Raw genomic sequence first — 20,368 nt, 5'->3', positions numbered from 1 at the left:
GTAAGCTTTTCACAGGGCTAGTTTGAAAGGCTCATGTCACAAGTTGATCTCCACAGTAGAGTAGATCCAGTATCTGCAGTGCTGAGGGCAATGCCGAACCATATGCCAGACTCACAGATTCAAGACAGGATTCTATCAGACCTTTGTAAAGCTTCAGAAGTGTAGTGCAATCTATACCCCAGGTGGAGTTACTCAAGCAGCGAAATGTATTAAAGTACAGTGAGCACTTTCACATAAGCTGGCAAAGATGGAGAATTCACATCAACTGAAAATCAAAGACCAGTCCTACAAAGCGATAAGTTTCCACCACACTGATTAGTTGGTTGTCAAGATAAGCTTCTGGTTGTGGATGAACAGTACAATGGCAACAGAGGTGCATGATACAAGTCTTGCCGGCTGAAAACCAAAACCCATGATAAGGGACCATGACTGCACTTTTCGTATGGCGCCTTGCAGTTGACATTCAGCAACGCCCACACTAGAGGAACCATAGTGGAGGCAAAAGTCGTCAGTATACAAGGAGGGTTAGACTGGAGACCCCACATCTGCTGCTAGAAAGAGAGGGACACTCAGTTCTCAGTACAGAGCCTTACGGGACCCCATTCTCTTGGACATGGGGAGAAAGAGGAGGGGGGGGGGGGGGGGTTTACAGTGGGAAGCACAACTCAAACTCGGAATGTAAGGTGCGACAGGGAGTTCTGGATGAAAATAGGGAGTGGACCCCAGAGACCCCACTTGTGTAAGGTAGCAAGCATGTGATGTTGCCATGTAGGATCATTAGCCTCTTACAGGTTGAAGAAAATGGCAGATTCCAGGTAAACCAGATTATCAGTAGGGGAATGGCCTTGGAAAAAACCACTCTGGGCTGGAGCCACAAGATCCCAAGACTCAAGGAGATCACACAGCCACCAGCTCAACATGCATTCAAAGCAACTTACAGAGAGCATTAGCAAGACTGACTGGGCGATAACTGTTCATCTCTAAAGAGTGCTTACCCAGTTTTAGTACTGGATCAATGATGCTTTCTTGCCATTGCAATGGGAACTTATCCTTGCTCCAGATGCAGTTAAAGATGGCAAGGATATGACACTGACAGTCCACCGGTAGGTGCTTGAACATTTAGTTGTGGTATGGCCCTGGCGCTGTATCAGAGCAGTGCACTAGAACACTGGCAAATTCCCATTCACTGACTGGAACATTACATGACTCCAGGTGGCATGTAGAAAAAGGTAACTGCTTTCGCCCCACCTGCTGTTTTAGAACACAAAATGCAAGTTGATAATTTTCAGACGGTGATGCTTGAGCACGGTGCAAAGCAAAATGTTCGGCAACAGCGTCTAGGCCAGTGTAGACAGTGCCATTCAAGGTAATACCAGGTACACCTGAAGGTGTCTGGTATCCGTAGGGATGTCTGATCTTAGCCCAAACCTGCAAAGGTCTGATGGCTGAAACATACCGTTCCCAGCAGTCTTGCTTCCGTCTTAGGTGGTGGATGCAGGCACAGATCCGCATAAAGGCAATGAGGTGCTCCATCAATGGGTGCTGCTTATGGTGTTGGGAGAGCCCGCCTTCAATCTCTAATGGCCTCTGTGATTTCTGATGAGACCATCAAGGTACTATATTCTGTCAGTTCGGGCCAGAAGAACAGGAGATCACTAAATCAGCTACCGAAAGAATGGCTGTACTTGTATTCTGCACTGTCTCATCAATATATCCATGTGGCAGGGAGTAAAGGTCAACAGCAGAGGAGAAAGCATCCCAGTTAGCACTGTTGAGAGCCCATCTGGGGAGGAGTCCAGGGGAGTAATGCTGAGGGAGGGACAGGAAGATCGGGAAATAGTCACTACTACATAGGTCAACGTGGACCCTCCAGTTGATGGATGGGAGAAGACAAGGGCTGCAAATGGAATGGCCAATGGCCGAGAAAGTTCCATGCACCACACTGAAGTGTGTGGAGGTACCAGTATACAAGACACAAAGGTCAAGGTGTGCCAATGAATTTTCAAGGTGTTTACTGTGGCCAGTGATTGTGGTTCCACCCCACAGTGTTATGAGTGTTGAAATTGTCCATGATTAGGAAAGGTGGGGGGACTGAGAAATCAGTGCACCCAATGTGTTCCGAGACACTTCACAATCGGGAGGGAGTAAACATTGCAGATGGTAATATCCCAAAATGCTCTTATCTGAACAGCTATAGCTTCCAAAGGCGTATTAAGGGACACAATTTTGCTGCATAGAATGTTTAGGTCAGTTCAGCAAAAATTTCAGTTTCAAGTATCCAGTTTTTAATCTCTGATTGAGAAGGTGAATGAGACAGTCCTTTTAGTCAGTGTATCATCATTCTTTCTGAGAATATGGCTGTAAAATTTCCTCTTTTTCTGAGTGTCAGATTTTCTCCAAGTTTTGATACAACTCATACTTCTGGCTCATCAGATTCTGTCAATACAAACCAGACCAAAAAAATTTCCTTAGTACTTTCTTTTCTTCTTTTTCTGTGTCTTTAATTAAAGATCCATCTCCAATGATTAACATCTCTGATGCATATAATGCTTCAGTTTTGACTACTGTGATGTAATGTTTCAATTTTGTATTATGAGACACTGATTTTTTATTGTAACTATTCTGTGTAATTCTACAAGCTTTTTGTAATTTAATGGTTCTCTCTTTGTTTACTTCATAATTTAATCCAAAGCACTGTATGATTTCTCTGATGTATTTAAATTTGGATACTTGAGATACTTTGCCTAGTTGTTAACACATGGGCTGTCCACCTATGTATCAAGGAGAACCATCCATGTACTGGGATTTTCATAAGAAATTTTCAGTCTACATTTAGCTTGTATTTCATGGATTTTTTCAAGAGAATTAATCACCTCTTATCTGTTGTTTGAGAAGATTGGTAGATTGTCTGTTAAAGCTAAACATTATATATTTTCTGTCCAACATTTGGAGAACTTTTCATTCAGTATTTGTGTTTTAGAATGAGGAGAGCGAGCTGGGCAGCCATCATGTTGGAACCACATACATAGTCGCTTATCCAGTGTACCTCTTCCATAAGAACATACATCAGAGAAATCATACAGTGCTTTGGATTAAATTATGAAGTAAACAAAGAGAGAACCATTAAATTACAAAAAGCTTGTAGAATTACACAGAATAGTTACAATAAAAAAATCAGTGTCTCATAATACAAAATTGAAACATTACATCACAGTAGTCAAACCTGAAGCATTATATGCAGCAGAGATGTTAATCATTGGAGATGTCTATGGTCGTCCCTTTTATTTCTTTTTCTCATGTTTTAATTACTTTTTCTAGTACAAGCTATAATATTAAAGTGATGGTCTGGATCCCTGTCACATCACTGTTTTCATATCAAGAACTTCAGACATTTCACCTTGGAATTTAATTTAATTTGTGAGATGGTATCAGCTACTGTTTGTTTAATCAACTGTCTTGTGTTTTTATCCACTTTAAACTCTTGTAGTACATTAAACAGTGTACTTGCATCAGCTGGAAGAAATGCTTCTTTGAAGTCTACAAATGTAATAACCATTTGTCTGCTCTTGTGGATCTGAGAGAGCGTCTTCTGATTGAGACTATGTTACACACAGGATCTATATTTCCTAAAAGCTGCTGGATATTCACCAATAAAATGGTCTCTTTGTGCTTCAGGCTTTTTAAGTATGATTTTTGAATGAATTTTGTAAGTAAACGGCAGAAATTAAATCCCTCTGTGATTATTTATATCAGTTTGATCTCCTTTCTTCTGTAATGGGGCATCAAAAGGAAATACGTATGCACATTTTCTTATGAACATTCTACTTGTTCTTATGGAAGAGGTACACTGGATAAGCGACTATGTATGTGGTTCCAACATGATGGCTGCCCAGCTCGCTCTCCTCATTCTAAAACACAAATACTGAATGAAAAGTTCTCCAAGTGTTGGACAGAACAGAATGCTGCAGTATAATGGCTGTCCAGGTCCCCTTTTTGACTCCTCTGGATTTCTTACTATGGGGAGCTCTGAAAGATGGAGTCTATCATGAAGTCCCAACTACACCAGAAGATACGTGTTGTCAAATCACCACAGCATACAATGGCATGTCATTCAATGTAATTTCATCTGTCTTTGAATGGTGACTGGAAATGGGCCTTGTACTCAATAGTAAGTGGTTAGAGCACACGCTTAAGTGAAGCATCAAACTAAATTTTGTTATATAATGTAATTATGTTGTGGGTTACATGTCATCAGCCAATTTGAATAAAATGTTTTTTTTATTTAATGTGTATTATGCCTAATTAAAATTTTGAGCAGTATCTACAGACACATTCCCCCCCCCCCCCCCCCCCAATAAGAAATTTTTCACATCTAAGAAGCATTCAGGCATCTCCAGTATTAGACACGTCAGTGCCCTCTCCTTCAAATCTAAGAAAGTTAATACAATAGTATGGCAATATTATGATAAGGATAGATTGCTACTCACCATATGGTGGAGATGTTGAGTCACAAACAGGCACAACAAAAAGACTGCTAAAACAAGTAAGTTTTTGACCAAAAGGCCTCCTCCTGAAGTGGAGAAAAAACACACACACACACACACACACACACACACACACACACACACACACATGACCACTGTCTCTTGCTGCAGAGGCCAGGCTGGAAGCAATGGCACATGATGGTAGAAGCAATCTGCATGGGGTGGGTGTGGGGGTGGGGGGGGTGGGGGGGGAGATAAGGAGGAGGCTGGGGCAGGGAGGGGGGAGCGTAGAAAGGTAGGGGTGGGGGACAGCAAAGTGCTGCTTGCGGGAGCATACAGGGATGAGGTGCAGAGAGGGCAGGGCAGCTAGGTGCAGTCAGGAGGTTAGACAGATAGTGGGCAAAGGAAGGGAGTGGGAAAGGAGAGAAGTAAAAAGTATGTCAGTACATTGATAGGCTAGAAGGCTGTGTAGAGTTGGAGTGGGAACATGGAAGGGAATAGGTGGGTGGGGGACAGTGGCTAATGAATGTTGAGGCCAGGGGGTTTACAGGAATGTAGGATATATTGCAATATATTCTACATTCTGATAACCCCCCCCCCCCTGGCCTCAACCTTCATTAGCCACTGTCCGTCACCCACCTATCCCCTTCCTTGTTCCCACTTGAGCATTAGACAGTCTTCCATTCCACGTTTCCCGTCGCTGAAGGCTCCTCCTTAACCCCCCCCCCCCTCCCCCCTCATCCAGGTGGCTACTCTCATCATGCACAGTTGCTTGCAGTCTGGGCTTGATGGCCAGAGGCAGTTTTTTTCCCATGTGTGTGTGTGTGTGTGTGTGTGTGTGTGTGTGTGTGTGTGTGTGTGTGTGTGTGTGTGTGTCAGAAGAAGGCCTTTTGGTTGAAAGCTTAGTTGTTCTAGCAGCCTTTCTGTTGTGCCTGTCTGCAACTCAACATTTCCACTATATGGTGAGTAGCAACCCATCGTTTCTATCATACTGTCATTATTCCATCCTGGATTTTCTATTGTTTGAACACAAAAGGTACCCCACTGTGTCATGAAAAGGGTTGTTTATCATTATAATTTATGAGCAACTGACATTTTTGTTTCAGCTTTTATAAGTAAGCATCAATGGGGATGACCTGAATGGAAAAGTGTCTGGTGAAATTGTAGTTTCCAAAAACATGGAAATGTACACACATTTTAAATAGTTTTCCCAAGTCCCATCTGATGCACCAGAAGGCACCAGAAGCCAGCATATGCTGTAATTTCATATATAAATATCATAATTGACCCTATATCTATGTCATATAAGACATGAAGTAGTCTTAGTAGCATAGCCCTGTCCTGCTGCATAAAAACTGTACTTGTTTCAATATCTTAGTTGACAACAAAGTTCAGAGAATTATCCATACAAAATATTACATGCTCCGCAGCATACTATCTATTGCAGAAATTGTGTTACATTGCAGAAATTGTGTTACGTATTACGTTACTCACCCTGTATACAGGCCTTATGAAAAATCAGTAAATAATTAAACAGTATAAAAAGCTAGCTCAAGTGCTGTCATGTCTTTGTATGAAGCAATAGTGTAACAATTGGAATTCACGATATTCAATGATTTATGCGCTATATGATGCATTCATTTATTGGATAGAAGCATATGGGGCCTGAAGATGGCAAAATGAAATGCCGAAACAGGTTGTTTTCAGAATAAAATACTTAAAGTATATGGCTGTTGTTGAATTTTATTGACATTGAAAATCTATCAGAAATCCTCAGATGAGCAAATGGTACAAGCTACACAACACTTTAATTTCACTTGTCATACTGTATACTTTCAATACTTCTTACAATTACAAAGAAATTTACCATCATCAGAGCTTGAGCCTCGTGGTCTCCCTTTTGGTTGGTATTTCATCTGCACTTTCCGATTAATCCCTGAGAAGTGCCCATACCTGAAGAGAAAACCAAACTAATTACCTACACAACCACTACAATAACAAGAATGAATTATTACAGCGATTTACAAAAGGTAATCATTGCACAGTGACAATTTGGAACAATTAATGTAGTCTCTAGCACATATAATAACTAAAAAAATCATATAATTACACGATCAGTAAAATACAATTCAATGAAAAATCAATATACATTTTCACAATGAAATTTCTTCTTATTCTTAAAGTTTTTTGTGAAGTTGCTCTAGTGGTAGCAATTACAGCCACAGCCACTTTATTTCGGTGCCCAATGTGATCATCCACATTGCTGCTAAAATTACACTATTCTATACACATTAAATCTGTGTATATTAGTGTTCTATTTATTTTCAACCGATTCAGTCACAGTCAGCTAGATTAGTCACACTTCGGGGGTATTATGGCATTTCTTTATTGGGATTAGCTTCCCAGTACGAACTGCGGTGCGTGCAGTGTGGCATTGTGGTAAGCATCACTGGCTGGCATGCTAAAATTGACCAGTTCAAACCAGTGGCAGATACAGAAAAACCTCAAGGAGGGGCACTAAAGATATGTTGAGCTGCCTTTACTTTTACCGTAGTAAAAATAATCAAGACACATGCAAAGTTTAAGAAAGTTTTATTTAAACGGATTGTACACATATACAAGACAATGCCATCTTATGATATAAAAAAGTTATAATTGTGGTTCTCTTCCTTAAATGATGAATTCTATGCACCTATTGTTCCTGGCAAATTGGTTAATTACATCGTCAATAGGACAATCAATGTCAGGGGTGAGCGTTCAACAGAGCTAAGCCATTAATTTGATCGTCCTCTATTGTCCAACTCAGCCTTGTCTTTGTATGCTGCAATGTTGAAAAACTTCTTTCTACTGTAGCAATAGACGCAGGTAGACAAGCAAATATTTTGTACAGCATGTGCGCAAGTAGGATAGTCAGATCCAGGACAAACACATAATGCTTGCATAACAAAATCATGATCAGTAAGTGCATTTATGCTCATTTGCTTGTATTTGAAGAATCTCTCCCATTAGTCTCTTTTTAATCACAAAGAGTGATTTTTCTTCAAAAAACATAGGAGAGTAGAACTACTTGATAACTCGATTCAGTCAAGTCGACTGATGAAAGAAATGAATGAATAGTGTGTGGAGGGTGACGCAGGTGGCAATGCGGGCAGATCCACAAAGGCGGAGGGGGCGGGGGGGTGGGGATGGGGGGGGGGGGGTGGGGGGGCTGGGCGGTACCCCCATATCTATCTGCCACTGGCCACTGATTCAAACCCAACCCCTATGAATAATGTGTTATTTAGTCATAATCACTTCTGATAGGTTCTCAAATATCTTATGTTTGTATATCGTTAAAGCACAGAAGTGCCGTAACAAATATGTATGGAAAGGACTGCAAACGGAATTGCAGTTTGGAGGGGGGGGGGGGGGAGATAGCCTTGGTGCTTGATATGGGCAGGAACAAGAAGTAACAAATATTTGGTTCAGCCAGGACCAGTGGCCATTTGAACATCTGCCATACTAAAATTTCCTGGCAGATTAAAACTGTGTGCCCGACCGAGACTCGAACTCGGGATCTTTGCCTTTCGCGGGCAAGTGCTCTACCATCTGAGCTACCGAAGCACGACTCACGTCCGGTACTCACAGCTTTACTTCTGCCAGTATCTCATCTCCTAACTTCCAAACTTTACAGAAGCTCTTCTGCGAACCTTGCAGAACTAGCACTCCTGAAAGAAAGGATACTGCAGAGACATGGCTTAGCCACAGCCTGGGGGATGTTTCCAGAATGAAATTTTCACTCTGCCATACTGTATTTATGTAACAGTATATTAAGCAAAGCTTGAATGATGAACAGGAGCTGGCAAACAGGCAAACTGTCTGAATTGATTAATTCCTTCTACAAAATATTTAACTGGGCTGAAATTAATGCTCAGCTAATGGTAGCATTTGCATATGCACTGTTTAAGTTTTACATGCAAAAACACTCACCCTTAAGTAATCCCAGACACAAGCAAGACTGACGGTGCAAATCCAATACACCAATGTATCAGACCTTGTCTAAGATAAATTTTAAACATCTGAAAAATTTTGCTTCACTTGCATTTTATGTCCAAAAAAACACGCTTTTCTGAGAGGTTTCTGAAGCATTCCATTTCTATACTTTAATGTTGCATGAATTGGTTCAAATTTTGCATGAAGATAGATAAATGGACAAAGTCAAAACAAAAATTTTTTATCCAATGATTTTCGTCCATTGTCGATATACATTGGTTTAATGTTTTTCATGGAAATTTTTGAAGCACGCCACTTCATCATTTAAACTTGAATGAATTGGTTCAAACTTTGCGAAAGGTACATATAAATGGATAAAGCGAAAACGCAATTTTTTAAATTCAGTAATCTTCATCCATTGTCAGGATACGATGGTTTAAAGTCAAGTTAAGGGCAGCACATAAAATTGATTCTTACATGAATTGAATGTGCAGAAACATTTTGAAGTAAGTCGAACAAATAAAAAAGCATTCTTATGATAAAACTGAAAACTTGCTTTCAATAATCTAGCCACATTGGAATTTTATGAGCAAAAACCATGTTTTTGTGAGTTTTTTATGTGTGCCAGTTCTTTCTTTCAGACTTGTGTGAATCAGTTCAAATTTTGTAACAATGCAGACAAACAATAATATTAGAGAAGGAAGTTGCTACTCACTATATAGTGGAGATGCTGAGTCGCGATAGGCACAACAAAAAGATTCACACAATTATAGCTTTCTGCCATTAAGACCTTTGTCAGCAATAGACACACAAACACATGTCCGTGTGTGCGCACACACACCAACGCAACTTGCACACGCGTCTGCAGTCTCAGATAACTGAAACCACACTTAGTTATCTGAGACTGCAAGACGTGTGTGTGTGGGGGGGGGGGGGGGGGGGGGGGGGGCGTGTGCGTATGTGTGTTTGTGTATCTATTGCTGACAAAGGCCTTAATGGCCGAAAGCTATAATTGCGTGAATCTTTTTGTTGTACCTATCGCGACTCAGCACCTCCGCTATATGGTGAGCAGCAAGATTCCTTCTCTAATACTGTTACATTCCATTCTGGATTTTCCATTGTTTGATTTTTGCATAGACAAATGATGGTTGTCCTATTGTTCTGTGAAGATTTAGCTGTTGCCACAATGTAAGCAATATTGGTTTCAAGATTCAAGACAACCTATACCAGATCAGTTGTCACTCGAGTCAACAAAAGCCTACATCAATTGCCAAGCTAAGATTGTCTACTATCAGAATTATGATGGAGTAATAGTTGGGAACCAGAACATAAAATGCTCTTAGTGTAGCACAACAAAAGATGAATAGATCCTGGGTGGAGTTAGGGATGTAAAAGACAGGAACTAACTTTTCAAGTTATCTGGCACCTCAAAGCCATTTAAATCACTCAATATTGACATATTCATGCTTTTTTTTTTTTAGTTAACCCTACTTTCTCAGTGCACTGAGCTCTCTTAGACCTACCTACTGTTATACACATGGTGAGGGGTGTAAGAACAAAAAGGCACAAATTTATGTACTTCTAGAGAGTGGGAGTGTATCTATAGTAATAGGAACCATCCCAGAGTAGGGATACATGCATCCTAAACTTTAATGACTTGCTGTGTCATACTACACGGCATGATAAGTGCCACGCTGGATGACATTATGGCATGCATCACGTTATACAACATGACATCACGAACCATGTTACTTTACTTGACACAATTCATTATGTTATATGACATTGGTACTAATACTAACAAGGAAAAGAGATTTAATATGTCAAGATGTTATGATTCAAATGTCTGAAAGCTGCCAGATAAGTCGAAAAAATAGTTCCCTTCTTTTATATTCTTAACTCTGCCCAATACATATTCACCTTTTTTGTGCTATGATAGGAACGATGAGCATTCTTCATTTTGGTTCTGGAATGTTTGATATTTGTACACATAGCTGCCCTCTCTGTCCAGTATTTCAGTCCTGTTCTGGTTGTATGACTGCATTTGTAATAACATGGTTTCAATGCTAAGTGTTGTAGTTTATTGACAATCCCGTTTTCGGATCTGGACTCTAGTGTGACTGTCATGTGACATTATTTGGTGCGGACAGTAGGTACTTCAAAACATCTAAAACACCAAGGCTCAAATTATGTTACACAAAATGAACTTTGACTGGAATACAAGCAGTACATCATTCCAAATGTCCATATATTCAGTAAGCTAATGGATTCAAAAACAGCAAAAAGTCAGCAACACATCACACATCCATCAGTGTTGGCCAGAGTTGCTGATCAGGATCCAATTAAAGGGCTGAAAGGATTCAACTGAGTACCCAAATACAATATGTGGGCTGAAACAATATTTTTGGCAAATGTGTAGTCCTACTTGGATGGCACAGCTCAGCAGTGATTCACATACCATGAAGAAAAGCTCAATAGCTGGGGCAAATTCCATACAAAAGTAAAGGAAACATTATGTGATAATCAACAGCAAATCTGCTTAGAGGAAGAGCAATTAAAAAATAGGGACTGTCTTGAGGAAATAACATAATACTATGCACAGGACATTCAAATAACTTACAAGAATGCAGGCCGGGAGACATCACTGACGACCGCCAATATTCCCATATGCACTGCCAGTTTTGCAGTTGTTGATGAAATCATCCAGCTGCATTGCCTTAGTTATTTGAACACTGTGTATGCTGAGAGAAACTCAGGCCTACATACAGGATGCTTTGCCCTAAACCACACTGTAAGTAAATTTGAATATGGCAGAAGCTGATAAAATTTCACACTCAATGAAAATGGTCACACAACACATGTACCAAGCTCTTTTAATAAAGCATTTCACAACAACCAAGGAATTCATCAAGTGATGTCAGCTCACCATGGAAATACAACAGAAGAAGAGTTGGATGAAAGAAGCATGACCAACTCCTGTCTGTGGTCCATATGGCAATTATGAAAGACTACTATGACTTCGCTTCTCTCTTACATCATCCAGCAAGAGAAGAGATACAGCAGTTTATTGTCACCAGAACTGTTGGACTAAATAAGCAGGCAATAGCCTCTATGGATGTTATACCCATACATCAGAAGGTAATAGAGAATATTTGAGAAGAGGTATATTGATTTGCTATATTTAGATTAAAGTTCAGTCTTGATGACGTTATGTCTGTTTTAATGAGTAACCGGTTTCGGTTTTTTTTTTTTTTATAAAACCATCTTCAGACCCATTGGCTCCTTTGGGCTGGTAGGTGGAGCTCTCCTTGCTGCTGTGCTGTTGACTGCACAGCAGCAAGGAGAGCTCCACCTACCAGCCCAAAGGAGCCAATGGGTCTGAAGATGGTTTTATAGAAGAAAAAAAAAAAAAAAAAAGAAGAAGAAAAAAAACCGAAACCGGTTACTCATTAAAACAGACATAACGTGATCAAGACTGAACTTTAATCTAAATATAATAATTAATTGATCACTGTATTCCAGAAATGTTTACCAATATTGATTTGCTGCTCACCATAGTGAAGACAATGTAACAACATAACCAGAATGTGAGAATCTACCAGAGCCGGCATACCAATGACTATTGACAAGGCCTACATCCAGGGTGCTGTAGTCAGCTTCAATGAGAACTTCTGAAACAACTTGTCACTGTTCCTCCAGAAGAGAAATCAATGTAGCAATATGTGGTACATACAGTGTGGCATAGTGGTTAGCAATGCTGGCTGACACACTGCAAGTCATCAGCTGAAACCTGGCCCCCAGCAATTATTTTTTATTTAGTACTTACATTTCTGGAACCGTTCTTGAAATAACTTACACGTTAGTAATGTTTGTATATACTGGAATATTCTATGCTTGGATAAAAAGTAATACTCTCCGGCCAAGATTTCAGTTCTGTTCTGGCAGTATGTCGGTGTTCATAATAAATGTTCCTTCAGTGCTAAGTGTCATATTTCATTGATGACCCCATGGATCTGGACTTCAGTGGTGTTAAAACATTACAAATTCATTTACAAAGGGCAATAGGTAACATTAAAGTCTTGAAATGTTGGTACAGAGCAGAGGTCTGGGGCGCTCTTTAGAATAGTCACTTTATTTGCAGTGCCCCATTTTACATGCTGTAATCTGCTGTGGGCTATGTAACTAGTCCTTAAGTAAGGCTTCACGGTTAACCCATTTTAAGTTTATGGATAGTGTTAGGTGACATTTCTCTCTCTCTCAGTCTGCATGGCATAGATTAAAAATATTGCATCTGCAGAAAGGCCATGAGCAGAGTTCTGACTGATGCAAATTAATTTGTCTGTCCTCTTAAAAGTTATTTTATCTATCAGGATGTAGCTGCGTGTCACAAGAAGCATTGGATCCAGAGGTACAGGGAAACAATAGCCTTAAATACTCTAAAAACCAGGATTTTAGTTGCAATTCTATATTTGTATCATCCATAACAATTATATGTTCTTACTGTGACATGATTGTTATAATAAGTATTATATTACATCAATTTTGAGTTATTTATAGATAACTCTAATTAAAATTGAATGATTAGATACTTTTCTTGAGTAACAATGACTCTGCATCTTTTCCACTATTGACATTATGTATTTAATAACTAGTTTTAAATCAGAGAAAAAATATGGATCCACAGTGCCCCAAATGAGTTATGCACTCAAGCCTTAGAAGCATCAATAGGGAAGACAGAGTCTGATGAGATACTGGGTTTGAGCCACATCTCTAACAACAATTCCCTGGAAGTTCAGCTGGTAGAATAAGTTATAAATCTTAGTGAAACTGTGCTGTTAATGGCTGCACATTGGTGAGGCTGACAAGCAATTCAAATGTTATGCCCTTTAGTAGCACCACAAGGTTGAAAGATCAATAATAACTACTACTTACAAGTTCAGTGCTGTGTGTCAAACAACCAGAAAATAAGCACAGATCTGAGGTGAAACAATTCAAGGCTTCTGCACCATGATAAAGCACCAGCTCACACTTCGTTGCTACTTTGGGAATTTCTGGCCAAAAACAATAAAGATGGCCAAGCCTGCATATTCACTAAATGTGGTACCCTAAGACACTTTTCTGTTCCCAAAAATAAAGACAATGTTAAAGGACTATCATCATACATCCACCCCTACACATAAATCTACACGATTACTCTGCAATTCACACTTAAAAGCACTTGGCAGAGGGTTCATAGAACAACTTTAGATTATTTCTCAACTGTTCCACTCCTGAATGGCATGTTGGAAAAATGAGAATGTAAATCTTTCTGTGCAAGCTCAGATTTCTCTTATTTTACCACAGTCGAGAGAACTAAAAGCTTTCTAATGACTGAGTTCCAGGAATGTTTCAAAGATTGGACAATGTCCTGGTGCACATGAATAATGCCTAATGAGGACTATTTTGAAGTGGATGACATTGATGTAGATGAATAAATAAAATTATTTCCAAAAACTAAAATGTCTGTCATTTTTAACACACCTAGGGGTGAAGCAATTGATCTCAGATTAGCAGAAAAAATGAACTCTAATCAAACTGAACTTGAAAACAGGCATTGTACAAACAGCAATCTCAAATTATGTCACTGTGAACTTCAATCATCTTTGAAACACAAAATTTTGCGGATCAACTCAAGTTCAACTGCAATCATCAGCTAACAACCTAGTAACGCTACAGAGGAACTGATTCTGTTTTGCACAAAAATATACTGAAAAGAAATAAATAATAAAGAGGTAATTGTTAACACAAAAAAGGTAAGTAAATATGTGAATATGGCACTTCCACACTGCTGAAGCACGAAATAAATGTTTCAATCTGTATGGTTCATTTAAGGAAACTATGACCTTTGTATGTAATGAGTGCAGATAGTAACTGATGCCTCAAAATTTATGTAGATGATTTGCAATTAATGTGATTAGTTTAAAAGCATTTCACAGACACTCAGTGGCAGAGTAGTAAGGTGAAATCCAAACTATTTGCAGTGAACAGTAAAGTATACGATGTTTGACAACAGCCAATAGTGACTGGACATTTCTTACCAATATACTCTCTAGGATCTAAAAGAAAAAAGCTCTCTAGGCTCAAATAGCAATAAATTTGTACTAAATTTTTGAACTATCCATGCTTAAACCACTACAAAAACTGTGCATGTGTGCCTTGCCGCCCCCCCCCCCCCCCCACACACACACACTAATGAACAAAAGTAGTAAAAATACATAATTCAATTAGCAAATTCAAACTTATCAGCGAGTGGTGATGCAAAGATGCTACTGGTGGCTCAGTGGTTACACACTCGACTATCATACAAAAGGTCTGAAGTTTGGTCCCAGGCCACTTTTCAGATTTTTTTTCCTCCCACTTACCACTTATTTTGCCTCTGGTAATGTTTGTTAGTGTACAAACTACCAAGTTGCTTTCTTGACCCCTTTCTTTATATTGTCAAAACACATTAAACTTTTCCTGTCATGATTTGTCCTGACTTTCAGTGAATTACAATCAATGGCAACTTACTTCCATGCCTTTTCTTTGTTGGCACAGAAACATTATCACTTTTTTTGCCCTCTACTGTGTCTTTATACTGACTCAAAATAATTTCCAGCAGAAATCTTTATCAGTGGTGAGGAAGTTTGAACAGCACCTTTTTCTGCTTATTTTCCTCCATCTTTGCAACACCAAATCTTCAATAATAAATTTTGTGAATCTATGATATATAATTAATATCTGCAGTTGAAGCACAATAATCATACTGATAGCTTATTTTAGTGGTGTTGACAAGTGGTAATTTAGATCAACACTGAACCTCATTCAATTGATGCAAGTTAAGTATTATGCAACAGAGTAGAGTCATGAATGGAATTAAGCTTCTGAACTAAAGCCAAATTCCAGTCAGCACTGCTTACACAATTAGTCCCTAGTATATTACCATAACTGTTATTATTTCACTACCTCTAAATATTACTGAGTAAGCTTCACGTACAGGAATATTAACTTCATGCAAACTTCAGTGAACTGACATAAATCATCATCATCTCAAGAAATGAAGCTGATACATAATAATTAGTATGTCACAGTCTGAATGTCAACTGTTCTTCGTTGCAGTCTCCAGGGCAGCCAACGAGTCAGCACACTGATGGTGTCAATTATCTTCTAGCAGTTACATAAGATTAATATAAGGCCCTTCTGCAGAAAATCTATAGAAAGTACCAAAATTTTGAGAAGTTTTTTTTAACTGTTTATTATCTGCAAAATTATTGAGATATAAAAATGATAAGATCAGATGGTATAGCAAGGAAGGGTAGGGTGTAAACTCTCAGACAGTGAGACCCATAGAAACAGAGCACACATGATGGAGAAAGGTGTCTTTTCAAAGGAATGGTCCCTGAAATGATGTATGGGAACAATGAAAAAATTTCATCTGAATATCAGGACAGCAATTTGAGCTCTCCTTCAAAATACAATGTCTAAGAGATTAGAGTGCAGCTTCCCAAGGAGGTCTTTACAGAGAAGGGAACAGATGTAAGTATAAGACCAACCAAGGAGTAACGAACAGCCATACTGAAACACAAAATATTTTTCTACAAAAAAATATCTAATTCATAATTACATCTCCAAAACACTCTTCAGTTGTTCTAATTTTCCTTGCTTCTCTTCAATTTCTGGATCAGCTTCTCTTAGCTCAATCTCACTCAGAAGAGATCGAGCAATGTCCAGTATTTCCTGCAGCTGTTTTGGACGTTTCAGTTTGACATGGCCATCTTTATAACCATCGTACTTTTCAAATATCTCAAAAAACCTGTAAACAATGCAAATAAAAAAGAATGGGAAAACTTTGTTTTAAGACAAATTAACTAATTAATTATATGGCAAGGAAATTATATGTAAATAACGTAATTTAGTGCCAAAGTAGGTAACACACATTGTGTAATTCTTTTCTAGAATGGGACCAGGAATATTCACATTGCAAATTTCACAATTTAAAATGGAACTTACTTTGGATGTCGAACTTCAACCTTCATTTTCTGTTTTGGAGTCCGATCTCCATGTCTAATAATAGCAACAACACATCTCAGCTCCATCCTACAAAATTAGAAGATGTTTGAATTAAGTATTAAAATTTGTAAGTTACTAAAGCAGTATAGTAGTAAGATAATGTTTCGCTGCTAAGACAACTTGAAAATAATAAATAAAGATTCCTGTTTACATTGACCTCTCAACTAAAATTCTTTGAACAAATCAGGTGGAAAACAGAGTGTATGAGATGATGATATTACTACAATATTTACCTACACAATTCAAATACTGGATTTTACAGGGTGTGTGTGTGTGTGTGTGTGTGTGTGTAGTTTACAGGCACCCAACAGTGAGATCATCAGTGCCCTGGCAAATATTAACACAAAAAAATATCAGGAGATGGTTAAAAATGTTATCACACAGTTGGGAGCAAACCTACAAAATGTCACTCGCTCCTATCTCACTCACGTTGGTCCACATATGCTGTATGACAATGGAGAAAGGGTGAAAGGTGCTACACCTAGGATTAAAACAGTAGAGCTTAAATAACAGCAAAGGGAAATGTGACTGGCTGACCTCTTACAAAAACCATTGGTGAGCCAATTACTCAGTTAACCCATTAAGAACATCACTCTAAAATCTTATGAAACAAGTTGGGCATATCGCAAAACCTTAAAACTCTCACAACGTTCATTTGTCTGTCACTTAAAATAGAGGTTAGATCTGTCAGCAAATCTGCCACTGCTCTTTGGCTTGAAAATAAAATGTAGTCAGGTATAATGTTGTGCTCACTGATCTGTACCCCACAATCACCACACATTGGAGGATCCCCCTCGCTGAAGCAAGAAGCCACGCATCATAGGGCTGTGGCCTATGCAAAGACAAATAAGGAGCATCTCGTGCCACCTGCACGTCACTTCTAGCCCCTTTTCTTCCAATCGACATGCGACTCTTTTATAACAGCGATGTGATATTATGCAGGGGCACAGCACACTGAACTAACTGTGGATCACGATGTGCCGCCTTCACTGCTACGTCTGTCCTTTCGTACCCCACAAACCCCATGTGCCCTGGCTCCCAGCAAAAAGACCCCTCCTCCCCAGCCTTTGTACTTGGAGACAGGATATGCCAGACTACTTTATCAGCTGGATACAAGCACTACAGAGACTTAAGCACACTCATGGAGTCTGAACACACAAGGAATTTAACAGGCATGGTGCATCTCATCTGCTCCAGCACTCTCAAGATTGCAGAAAATTCAGCATCGAAGACGGTGAAGTCTGGAGGCAACCAAATCTTGATGATACAATCGGGGAAAACAAAAGAGCAGCCAATGCAATTGCCCTGCTTAGCTTTGTCCGTGAATACAGTTACCTAGTTGTTGTGCTACCAACAGCCTTGCCACAGTGGTAACACTGGTTCCAATCAGATCACCGACATTAAGCTCTGTTATGCGCTGTCGGGCTTGGCTCTCACTCAGATGGGTGATCATCTACATGTGCCAGGTGCTGTCAGCAAGTGGGGTTGCACTCACACCTTGTGGGGCCAATTGAGGAGCTATTCAAGTGAGAATTAGCAGCTCAGGTTACAAAAATGGACAATGAGTGGAAGAGTGGTATGCTGTCCATGTGCCCATTGTACTGGTTGTTATCTATCTCGTTTCTTAGATAACTGAAAAATTGTGGAACCTTATGCGGTATATTGTGGTAGGACCACTCTCACCACATGTTTTGAATGAGACTAATACGACTAGTTCCAGCACAATTTCAGCAAGCCTTATTTTTTAGTAGCTGCTGAAAGATTACACACTGCAGGTCTCATTTGTCTAGGGGGTTCTCGAAGTTTTGTCTACAAAATAATCATTCCAACAAGCATGGCCTGGGTTTTCTTCTTGTTTGAAATAAACACTACCGGATCTGAAATACTTTCAGCTAAAAATTATATTTATTCGTACTTTTTGTTAGTAACTACATCATTTTCACTATGAACATTGATACTCTAAATCCATTATACTGCACTTGCCACATAAACACATCCATCTCCCTCCAATACAGACAAAGAAGTAGCGGGCAAGCCAACATGTGCCTGGAAGTTGCAGACATTCCTGCATTCTAGATATTCTTTGGTCTACTGACCTTAATAAATTCCAAAGACACATATAAATAAATACATATAAATATACAGCATTTAACATCTTAAACGAATCCATTATTTATCATAAAAGAAAATATTCATAATTAAATAAATTAAACACATTTTCTGGCAACACAATGAAATTACCTTAACTCTTTAACTGTGGGCATCGTACTTTTCACATGAGATAAACTTTATCTCTGACAGTTAATTACATTACACCCTCCATATCTTCATCTAATAATGTCTATCACATGATGATGATGATGATGATGATGACACAGTGGTCAATTGATACTTTTGGGGTCTTTCGAGGCCTCTTTGGACAGAGCTTAGTTGTTTAGTTTGTGGTGATGCTCATTTAAAGTATCAGAAAATATTGTATTAAAAACATAATCAAGAGTGCAATTTGTCATGTATTGCACTAAATCTAGAATTACTCTGGGCCTCTACAGTAACCAGGGTGGCAGTCAGCTAAAACCCCATACTTGAGCCTGTTGTGCCCCACACCAAGGGACGCCAGCACACACTTTGCACAGGTCCCAAATGGCCCAGTTGTCCACAGATGACTGTTAAAGAGGCATTCCATAGCTGGACAAACAATGGTACGGTATGCTGGGGAAGTTGGGGTAATGAGGAATGCACATGCCTGATGCACTGTGAGGAGTTGCCGGCAGTTCATAACTGGTGTTTCTCTGGCACCAGCACAAGGCCTGGTTATAGGGGCTGGTCCTGTATGTTCCTGTGTCCCAGCTGATCACCTCATGGTGTGTAGAGTCAATTACCTTCATGCAAGATGGCCGCACTGACCTGTACACTGTGCACCCACAGTCCAGCATACGAAGGCCCAATACAACTGGAGCAGGTGCACCTTCTCTGTTCCCTAAGATATGTGACTAAGACATTTCAAGATATTTAGTGCATTGCGGCTCTTGCCTTCTTGTCCTTTAGGTGTGGTAACCATGACAGTTTTAAGTCAGAAATGAGGCCCAGAAACGTCACACAGTCTTTGATAGGGAGAATGATGTCCCAAATATGTAGTTCATGGAAAGTAAATATCTGGCAAGAATGATTAAAACAAGCGTGCACGTACAAACGTTGCCTCATCTCTAATATCCAGGCCAGACAATGGTTGACCATGCACTCTAGAGTTATTCCTATTCAACTCGTGGAAGTGACACTCTGATAACTGCCGGTACATGTTCGGTTCTTTCATGTTTGAGGAGAGGTATTGAAATTGCCTCTCACAACAAGTCAGGATATTGGCCTGTCAGCCCTAGAGAATTAAAGAGGATTTCCTTTGACACATTTGCAAGTGCTGCAGGGTGCTGTAATGGATTTGGTCACAACCTGGCACTGAGCACATGGAGAATGGGCAGTTCACAGACTCTGAAATAGTGACCAGAAGTTCAACTCAATCCTCTCCACGGTGATGACGGAACACTGTTCCCGGCTGGCAGTGGCGGTAGCAGTGCAAAATGCTCTGCCACTGTTTGCGATATCTCCAGCTGTTGTTTAGGGGCACCCCTGTTTCTAGAGTGGGAAGTGGTCATTGGAATGAAGGTCATCAATGAATTCTTACAGAACAGAGACCACAAAGGCTGGAGAGCAGAAAGAGAGGTTGATGGCTGAGGATGACCAAGTAGCAGCACAAAAATGAGTGGAAGTGTCTGTGTTGAGGAAGCACAACTCATCAAACATCGCCAAGCTCTCCAAAATCTGACCGTAGG

The 20,368-nt window shown here is 39.6% G+C and overlaps 1 protein-coding gene across 8 annotated transcripts in view; it reads right to left on the bottom strand.

Moving 5' to 3' along the window:
* The window catches only part of LOC126248162 (inositol hexakisphosphate and diphosphoinositol-pentakisphosphate kinase), a 585,218-nt gene that overhangs the window by 244,380 nt on the left and 320,470 nt on the right, over positions 1–20,368 (bottom strand). For all 8 annotated transcript variants that reach the window (XM_049948910.1, XM_049948915.1, XM_049948911.1 and 5 more), the window contains exons 10-12: positions 16,485–16,571; positions 16,099–16,287; positions 6,352–6,437 (exon numbers count right to left, since the gene is read on the bottom strand). In XM_049948910.1, the coding sequence (XP_049804867.1) occupies positions 6,352–6,437; positions 16,099–16,287; positions 16,485–16,571 (362 nt within the window). The remainder of the gene's footprint in view (positions 1–6,351; positions 6,438–16,098; positions 16,288–16,484; positions 16,572–20,368) is intronic.

This window comes from Schistocerca nitens, chromosome 3, assembly GCF_023898315.1.
Source record: "Schistocerca nitens isolate TAMUIC-IGC-003100 chromosome 3, iqSchNite1.1, whole genome shotgun sequence".
NCBI lineage: Eukaryota > Metazoa > Arthropoda > Insecta > Orthoptera > Acrididae > Schistocerca > Schistocerca nitens.
This window is presented reverse-complemented; position numbering and strand designations above follow the sequence as displayed.